General features: G+C 53.7%; 1 protein-coding gene across 2 annotated transcripts; it reads left to right on the plus strand.

The window, feature by feature from the left end:
• The first annotated feature begins 325 nt into the window (after positions 1-325).
• Positions 326-9,394, plus strand: PEX16 (peroxisomal biogenesis factor 16). 2 transcript variants are annotated; one of them, XM_062494137.1, is made up of 11 exons: positions 326-491; positions 631-666; positions 900-976; positions 2,230-2,363; positions 2,669-2,775; positions 3,133-3,213; positions 4,110-4,262; positions 4,598-4,670; positions 4,956-5,075; positions 5,313-5,377; positions 6,476-7,123. In XM_062494137.1, exons 1-11 carry the CDS (start codon positions 326-328, stop codon positions 6,532-6,534), a joined length of 1,071 nt encoding a protein of 356 aa, XP_062350121.1. In that variant the 3' UTR covers positions 6,535-7,123. The 2 variants fall into 2 exon arrangements, with proteins under 2 accessions (XP_062350121.1, XP_062350120.1); XM_062494136.1 differs by lacking the exons at positions 326-491; positions 631-666; positions 900-976; positions 6,476-7,123 and adding exons at positions 7,968-8,041; positions 8,144-8,315; positions 9,028-9,394 and having other exon boundaries at positions 2,075-2,363.
• The last annotated feature ends 3 nt before the right edge of the window (positions 9,395-9,397 follow it).

Below are 9,397 nucleotides of genomic sequence, written 5' to 3' on the forward strand. Positions count from 1 at the left end.
GGCCGGTACCGTGCACATCGCCCCCAGCTGCCCCGCGGAGCACCAGACTCACGCGTGGGCAGACCCCCGCCCGCCACAGCGCTCGAGGAACGACTCCTTCCAGGGGCCCCCCAAAACTGACCGCACCCCGGCTACCTCACCCGGCGACGACTGCGTCCCCGCTCGGGACACCCCCAGCACGCCCTTACCTGTCCGGCTGCCGCCGCCGCTCCTTCAAACCCCCGCCCCACCGCCCATCGCCCGCTCGGCGTTCGGCGCTCGGCCCGGCTGGGCTGGCCGGGGCGGGGCGCGGCGGGGGCGGCCCCGGAAGCATAGCGGCGGCGCCATGGCGGCGGCGGCGGCAGCGGCGGGCTCGGCCCGTGCCTGCGGAGCCGGCCCGGTGTGGCGGCTGCGCCTGCTGTGCCAGCGCTACCAGGAGTACGTGAGGCGGCACCCGGCCGCCACGGCCCAGCTGGAGGGCACCGTGCGGGGGCTCTCCTACCTGCTGCCAGGTGCGGGAGCGGCGAGCCGGGCCAACCTTCGTTCCTCCGGCCGGGGACTGGCCGGGGGGTGCGGGCACCGGGACGCAGTGGGGAGTGCGGGCTCCCCCGTCTCCGGGCGCTCGCTGTAGCCGTTCTCTTCCCTTCGCAGGTCGCTTCTCGGACTCGCACGCCCTGTCGGAGCTGGGTAGGTGGACAGCGGGTCGGGGTCAGCGCTGTGCCCTTGGCCGGCTGCATACGGGTCTTGCTCTCCGGACCCTGCTTTTGTCCCTGGCTGGCTGCATTCTCGGGCAGCTCCTGGGAAGAGTCTGCACATCTTGCTGTCCTCCTTCCCTCGTCCCTTGTCGGGGACAGAGGCAGCAGGGCCGGTTTGGCTTGCTTCCTGTGCATCCATTCTGCGTTGTTCTCTTCCTTTTCCAGTGTACTCTGCATCCAATCTCCTAGTGCTGTTAAACGACTGGATTCTCCGAAAGGACCTGCAGCAAAGCCTGCCAGTGGTAAGGCTGGAGTGTGTGAGAGAAGGATTTGGGACACGTGCTTTCCTCCTTGCAGGAGCTTTCAGGGAGTGTCTGTAGAAACTTAACAGGGTCTTTGCTGCAGCCTCTCTTTGCGGTCAAGTATGGAGAAGCCAGAGGCAACCTCCGAATACAAGTAAAACAGCAGCCCTGTCCTGTAGCTCCTGGCATGGAGGTGTGGCCGGAGCACTCCCTGGACCGCAGAAATCAGGCCCTGACTTGCACCAGAAGCTCCACGGGCTTTTTTGAGAAGCTCAGAACTTGAGCTAGGTAGGAGGTGTTGATGAATAAATCATTGCTGTTCACACAGCAGTGGCTCTGGAGCACTGAAGCTCTGATTCCCTCTGTCAGACTCTTCTTTGCATATTGTATTGAGTAAAACAAATGTTATGTCTCTCTTGCATGAGCGCCAGGCTGGCTCCCTGCATTGTTAAACCCTTTGGGGAATGAGGAAGAGGTTGTTTTTTCCACACAAGGCTTTTCTGTTACAAACCTGCCCAGTGTGTGAGTTCGATATTGGCAGCTCCCTGAATGGAGCATCAGATGTGTAACAAACAGAAATGCAGAAGACTTGCTCCCCTGGTTAAAGTTCAATAGAATTTCAGATGCACTGTCTTTATTGATGGTTTTCAGTGGATCAAACTCTGTGGTTGGCAGCCCTAGTAAGTTCCCATGTGGAGAGCAGAGCCCTAGACTGGAAGAGCAGCCACTGTCTTGGGGTTCATGCCTGAAATATAGACTGATGCTGTGTTCAACTAGCATTCACTCTGGTGGGGCTGTGGGCTCTGGGTCCCCTTCCCTCTACTCCAAGCACATTCCCTTATCAGCTCTATCCAGAGAGGAGGTTGTCTTGTGTCTCAGCTCTGGGATGAGGAGGAGGGAAGAGTTTTGCTGTAGAGCTCAGGCACAATGCCACAACCGAGGAGGCTGTCCTGCTGTATCAGTTGGGATAGAGGCAGTATAAAACACAGATGTGATGTTCTCCCTGTTTATGGAGTAGTACCTCCATGTGATACTGTGATGTCTCATGCCCCTGCTTGGAGGAAGATAAGAGGGCTTGTGTGTAGGCTCCAGCTGCACTGAAGACATTGCTTTTTTGTTTCTGGAGCTGTGACTTCCAAGGCCATCTGGTGCTTATTTCTGAGGGTCCCACCAGACTGGGCTGTGTTTCTGCCCTCTTTAACTCCCGAGCAGAACCTGCATCCTGTCCCCCTCCTCCCCTCTGTGTTTTGCAGTCGCTGCCCCAGCAGAAGCTGCTGACCTGGCTGAGTGTGCTAGAATGCGTGGAGGTCTTTGCAGAGATGGGGACAGCCAGGGTGTGGGGGGAGATGGGCCGGTGGACCATCATTGTCCTCATCCAGCTGGCTAAGTAAGTGCTGCGGGCAGAGGGGAAGGGGCAGCGTGCGATCGGAAAGGGGACCTGGAGGGTGCTCCATAGTACCCTGGAAAAAATCCCGCACAGGACTGAGCTGCCAGTCCCTGAGGCTGGGGGAATTTGAAGTCCCACAGTGTACTAGATTCTGTGCCACAGAAGGGAGCACTTACACCTCTCACCTTGCCAGTTGCTCTGAGCAGACCGGAGTGTTCCCCTCTTCTGTGGAAACCATCTCTCCAGTGTAACAGGAGCCCAACTCCATAGTCTGGTATTGAAGACTTCCATGTGTCTGTTCACAGAGCCATCCTTCGTCTCCTGCTCCTGCTGTGGTACAAAGCTGGCATCCAGATGTCTCCTCCCATTGTTCCACTGAACAGGGAGAAGCAACAGCCTCTCCACCCTCAAGGTGAGCCCATGGTGTTGTCATCATTGGCTTGGTGCCTTGTTGAGCCACATGTCTTGTCCTACTAGAATTACTTGTTAGAGCAGTGGCTTATGCAGCACATGGAACCATAAGGTGTCTGTACTCATGGTTGAGCTGTGTTGAACTTTCCACCCTTGCAGAGGATGAGCTAGCTTAGTGGCAGGGTTGTCCTGCTATCTGGAAGGAGGGGATGGAGAAGTCAAAACTGGGAATCTCTGGCTGAGTCAGGCTGCATGTGCCCTAATGATGAGGAAAGAGGCCCTAGACCTGGGGCAATGTCAGGCAGCAATTCAACATATTGCATTGAAGCCTGACCCCTGTGGCTGTTTCCTTCTGCAGGCATGGAAGACAACTCCTCAGGGAAGGATCAGACCTATATTGGCAGGCGTTCCAGCCGTGTTGTGCGCTCTCTGCAGAGCAGTAAGTAACCATGCCTGTTTTGCAGCCTGAGCTGTTCCTGCTCTGTGCCTTCATGGATGACATGGGTGTGCGCAGTAAAAGGTAGAACCTTTGTATTGGGACATATCTTGACACTCACTGGGCCCACTGTGGATAGGTGGGGTATCAAAGCAAACGGAGACAACTCTTCGTCATGGTTATGCTTTGAGGAGCACAGATCTTACAAGTACCTCTTCAAGCTTCCCTGTTTCACACTTTCCCAGTGCAGAAAGCAGAGACATATGATAGGAAGGTGTCCTGTTTTGGGCTGGGATAGAATCAGTTTTCTTCCTGGTAGCTGGTACAGTGCTGATTTTTGGGTTTAGTTTGAGAATAATGTTGATAACATTATTTGTGACTCATACTATAGGTTGTTGAGAAGTAGTGGTTACGCTAAGTCAAGGACTTTTCAGTTTCCTGGATTCTGCTAGTGAGGAGATGGACAAAAAGCTGTGAGGGAGCATAGTCAGGATGGATGACATGAACTGGCCAAAGGGATCTTCCATGCCATGTCATGCCTACTCTTTAAACTGGAGGAGTTGGCTGGGAAGGGCCGATCACTGTTTGGGAATGGGATGGGCATCAGTCTGGGGATGGTGAGTGGTTGTACATCACTTGTGTTTCTTGGATTTTGTTATCTTCCTTTTCATTACTGTTATTATTGTTATTATTCTTGTTATTTTACTTTATTTCAATTACTAAACTGTTCTGTGTCAATACAGGACTTTTACCTTTTTCTGAATCTTCTCCCCATTCAACCAACTGGGGGGATGAAGGGCTCCAGGGCCATCTGGAGTGAACTAGCAATCATGTAATACCTAGTTTCCAGCTGGAACAAAGCTTTTATTTATGTTAGTAACCAGACCTGCTTGTTTCAGCCCCTTCCCTGCAGTCACGGCACTGGGGGTCTCCCCAGCAGAGGGAGGAATCGCAGAGCCGAAGAGCGGAGGAGATGAACCAGCCTCCCACTCCTCTGGGTCTCCAAGAAACCATCGCAGAATCCATCTACATTACCCGCCCCCTGCTCCACCGTATCCTGCCCTTCTCCGTGCGGGCTCCCGCCGCTCCCGAGTGCCAGCAGAGGGTGCTGCGGGCTCGGCCCGGTGCAGGGCAGCGCCTGGCCAGCTCCGCTCCCTGCGCGGCTCTGCTTGGGCACACGGCGCTCGGTGCTCTTCCCTTCCTTACGTTTTAGTGCCTGGCCTCAGCCCCTGGAGCTGTGGGTGCAAGTCCTCCAGCCCTTTTCCCCGGGGCCCCCAGCCCTGCCTTAGGGTGTATTCTAACTTTGTGAGTATGCAGGGGATCACTTCTCTGCATGCCTCTTGTAAGGAATCTCTCATCTTTTCATTCCTTGACTGTATGTTCCTAGTATTGAGTTTAGGAGTATGGGGCCAGAGATCATGGAAGCCCTGGCTCCTCTCAGCAGTCCTGGACATCTCAAGGTCAGTCTGATGAAGAGTCTTTCTTGGTGCTTGGATTGGTGGTGGCTGAGCATCCCACTTCCCCATTCCCCAGTCCTAGGCAGGCCCTACTGAAAGAAATGTGCACCAGGGCTGGTCTTTAGTTTGGAGATTGACACATCTTCTACAACACTTACAGTGCTCTCTGTTCTGAGCTGGTGCAGGCTGCTCTGCATGGAGCTGAGAGTGGAGGGCTTTAGAAACACACTTTCATTTCCCTGCTGGCTGCTTTTGCTGTGACTTAGCTCTCTGCCCTCCTCCTTCCAGTCTGAGTTTGCTGAGTGATCTGAAGGACCTGAACAGGCGAGAGCGGGCAGAGCTGAGGCGACGAACCATCCTGCTGCTGTACTACCTGCTGAGATCTCCTTTCTATGACCGATACTCAGAGTAAGGGGCCCTTGCCGGGCTTTTGCTGAAAATTTCCATTTTAACTGAAAAGGCGTCAGGGGACTGGGTGAGTAGATCTGAAGATGTGTGGGTGCCTCTGATCAGGTTAATCTGAGCCCTTGTTTAAGAACTGTTACTGCACAGCTGTTTGTAACACAAAATTGCTGTTTGTGTATTCAACACAAACTGGGGCAGGAGATGTCCAGCTGGACTTGTTTATACTGTCTCCCTTTCTAGGGGCAGGATCCTCCTCCTTCTGCGCTTGTTGGCTGATTATGTGCCTGGAGTTGGCTTCATCACACGTAAGTGGGTCCCACTGTTATATCTCCATTTCTGTCTGATGAGGAAAAATAAGGGCTGTTAGGAACATTTGTCAATTGGTTTTCAATCCAGGGAAGGAATTGGGAAGTCCCTAGAGAGGTTAGCACTAGAGCACCCTGTGTTGACGCTTGACTAATTTTTAAATGCTGAAAGAAAAGATAATTGCTTCCTGGCTTGATGACAGTAGTAAACCTCTGTGTGCCCTGAGGCTGCAGAGCTTGGTGTCTGCCACCTAGCCCTGTTCTCCTGGCCTTCCCTTCTGCACCTCAGCTGGTACATCAGGGCCCCAACTTTGCAGCCCTGTTCTGAACTCTTTTCCTTGATCCCTAGTCTGCAGTGTGGATACAAGGGGTACATGAGTGCCTGGAAGTATTGAACCAGGCAGAAATTGACTGTAAATCAAAAGGTTCTGGTTCTTCACCAGAGGATCCCTTTATTATAGCCCAGCATTTCATTTCCCCCACTCTTGATGTTAATTCTTCTGTGGAGTGATTCATGGCAGTGATATGACATTACATCAGCCTGGCATCATGGGATTGCCCATTCTTTGCAGAGGTCACAAAGCTGGCTAGCTCAGGAGCCACTTCCTCCAGTTAGTGATTTCAGAGAGGCTTTGGAGCCTGCATTAAGCCCTGTGCAACATAAGCACTTTTGCTCTATAGCAGATGGTTCTGTGTTTGCACCTGCTTACTGTTGCTGAGTTATCTTCCTTCTTCCCTGTCACAGCAGTGTTCTCCTGACTCTCTGCATGTGGGTTTTCCCCTTGCACATTGTAGACTCCCTTTCCCATTGGAGTTTGAACATGTCAGCTCTGAAGGAGTGGTTGGTGTCCCACACCATGGCTGTGCTGACCATGTTTCACACCCCTTTTGGTCCTGCTCTGATCTCTGGCACCACATTGCAGGGTTGTCTTACATCTTGGTAAAAGTAACTGTTCTATTCTTGGGTTCATCTGAGTTGTGTAAGTGGAGATTTGGGGTTGTTTGGATCATAATGAGAAGTGGGGGATATGCCCTATAGACACACAGCTTTAAATTGTTGCCTTTCTACTGGTATGATCCCTCTGTTCCTTGTTTCAGGCCCGCTGATGGATTACTTGCCTGCTTGGCAGAAAATCTATTTCTATAACTGGGGCTGATAAGAAGATGATTACTCTCTGCTAAAATAATGGCTGGACATTCCTAAGGAGTGCAAGCAGACTGGGAGAGGGATGTTGATAATGTCTAATTTTCAGTTAAATCATAAATGAGAAGCTCCTGTTCTGCAGAGCGGGGAGGGGGTTGTATGTGATTTTTTTAACAGATCTGGGCATGAATGATGGACCCTAAATATGGGGGGAGACCCTGGCCCTATTTCTCTGGACCATTCTGTGGCTGCAGTGATGGTGATGGGGCAACCTCTTTTTTGAAGCACTTGGTTTTTCTTTTTGTGTACAGCTGCACTATAATAAAGCCAGGCAGCATAGTGGTTTTTTGGAGAGCAGTGTGTCTCATGTCCAAGGTGCTGAGGTTGACCCACAACCTGCTTGTGTTGGCCATACCTGGCCCATCTGCTTGGAGCAGATTTGTCTGTCAAATAAACTGACTGAATGGAGAGAACTGAGCTGAAGAGCCTCTGCCTCTTTGTGTGAGATCCTTTGTCTCTGGTTGCCAGCAGGTCTCTCTTTGTCAGAAAGAGCAGCTTTTGGCGTTGTCTACCCTGGGATACTCTGTCCCTTAGAAGCCCTTTTTCTCTGGCCTGTGTCAGTCAGGGGCCCACATGTTGCTCAGCTGTTGGCTATAGCCTCTGTAATTCCGAGAGCTTGCCTAAGCCCCCAGAATCCTGGGGCCCCCTGGGGGTACACAGAGCTGCAGTGTGCGGGCTGCTTTCCTAGCACCTAATGTACTTTAAAAGGGTTTGCAGAATGGCTTCCCGCCAGTGCTTGGGGGCTTAGCCAAGGGCAGAGGAGAAGCGATTAGTTCAGCAAATCTGCGTGCCATGTATAATAAAGGGCCTAGGAGAGGCCTGTGTTACTGAGATGAGATGCAAGGGTCGGCTTTTGGAGGGTTTGAGAGGAAGGCACAAACAGGTGCTGGGGGACAGGGACAGCCCTGGAGCTCTGACTATAGAGAGTGACATGCACCAGCACAATGAAGGCTCAGCAGCAAACAGTGGCTGGCAGAGGCAGCCCACGATCTGAAGGGGACAAGGCAGGGACAGCAGCAGCACCTGGGAGGGGCCGTGTCCCTTGCCCCACCCAGCAGCTGTCCTGGGCAACCAGGGTGGCTCTGTGACCTTGCTGCAGAACCAGTGGAACCTGTCTGTGCACCATGCTGTGCTGCCTGCTGCTCTTTGCCCTGCTGCTGGGGACTGCCCTCCCACAGCCTGTGTACCAGAGGTGATGGCACTTCCCTCCTCCTCCCTGTCCCAGTACCTGCAGGTACTCCAGGGCCTCTGACGTGGGCTGGGATTTGCAGCACCAGGCCTCAAGAGCTGGCCAGACTGGTTGCAAGATGCAGCACATGGGAGCTCTTGTGCTGGGTAAGGGCTCTAGGACCTTGGCTCACCCCTGGCCCTTGTTTTCCTCTGTAGGGACAGCTACTCAGTTCCTGAGGATTTCTCTGCTCCCCTGGAGCTTCCACAGAAGCACTTTGGCCTGGTGGATGGTACAGTGCTCTCCTCGCCCCTCTGAACCCCCTTTCCATGCACTCACCCCTCCAGGGGGGTGGTTGTGCCAGAGCTGAGCCCAGCCTCTGCTGCATCCACAGATTACGGCATCAAACCCAAGCAGCCTCGCTTCAGAACACGGGTGGTCCCGGAGCGGCCAGTGCAGCTGCGCAGAGCTGGCAAAAGCAAGCGTGATGGGCTGGACTTGTTGGAGTACTACGATGATGGGCGCCTGTGAGCCAGCGTGCCCCTGTGCCCGCCACAGCCCAGCAGGTGAGGGCTGAAGCAACAGCTGCCAGAAGTCCCTTTGGAGCATCATATGATCTCTGGCCTCCCAGGATTGCAGCCAGGGCTCTTGAACCAATACTGAAAAGCTCCAGTTCCTCTTGGGTGGGGTCCCAAGGGAAAGAAGGAGCCAGGGCCCAAACCCCTTGTAGTAGGAAACAAACAGCACAGTAGCTCTGCTCCATGAACCATCATATTTAATAGTTGTTGCCATCACAGCAGATCCAGCTAAGCACAGAGATCACTGGCTGCAGGGGCCGGGAGAGTTCTTCTACCTCCCTGGTGCTTCTCACAGCTCCCTGCAGCCTTTAACCCTTCCCCGCCCCGCTTTGGGCAGACACCCAGCTTTGTGCAGGGGCTGAGCCTCTTGGAGCTGGGGTGTCCCTGCCCTGCCTCTGCCACCTGCAGCTTAGTGGTGAGGGGAAAAGGGACAGAGAAAGGCTTCCCTCCCAAAGGTATAGTTACTGCAGAGAGGTATGAGAGGAATTTTTCTCTCTCCCCAGGGCATGGATACAAGATGGAAGGGGTGGTGATGGGGACAGAGGCAGGGAAAAGCTGTCTCATCTCATTCTGGCTCTGGCAGAGGAGATACTGGGGCTTCCTCAGCCACCCCTGCCCAGCAGTCATCTCCCCAGGGCCTGACAGGGAGGTGATCCCATCTCTCAGGCAGCAGCCAGCATGTGGGTCTTGTTTTCTGTAGCTGCTGTGTCATCATACTGCAAGAGACTGACTCTGCCACTGCAATTAAAAGTCACCCCAGATGGATGTGACAGGAAGCTGTGCCATGGTCACAAGGAGGAGATGCTGTCACCCCAGCCTGCAGCTGGAAAGGGCACAAAGCACGCTTTTGCCCCCCCAACTGCTCACAAGCAGGACATCCAGCGGGTGCTTCTCCAATAGAATAAACTAAGAGTATTTTGTACAATAAACACAATTTGTCCAGCCCTCCCCCCTCCCGTCCCCCCAGCCCGAGGAAGGGGAGTCACGAAAAGAGGCAGCGCTCTGGGCCCGCTCCTCCTCCAGGCTCAAAGCAGCTCTTGTCCATGCACGACACGGGGAAGGGGCGAAAC

Source organism: Cinclus cinclus, chromosome 6 (genome assembly GCF_963662255.1).
Source record: "Cinclus cinclus chromosome 6, bCinCin1.1, whole genome shotgun sequence".
Lineage (NCBI taxonomy): Eukaryota > Metazoa > Chordata > Aves > Passeriformes > Cinclidae > Cinclus > Cinclus cinclus.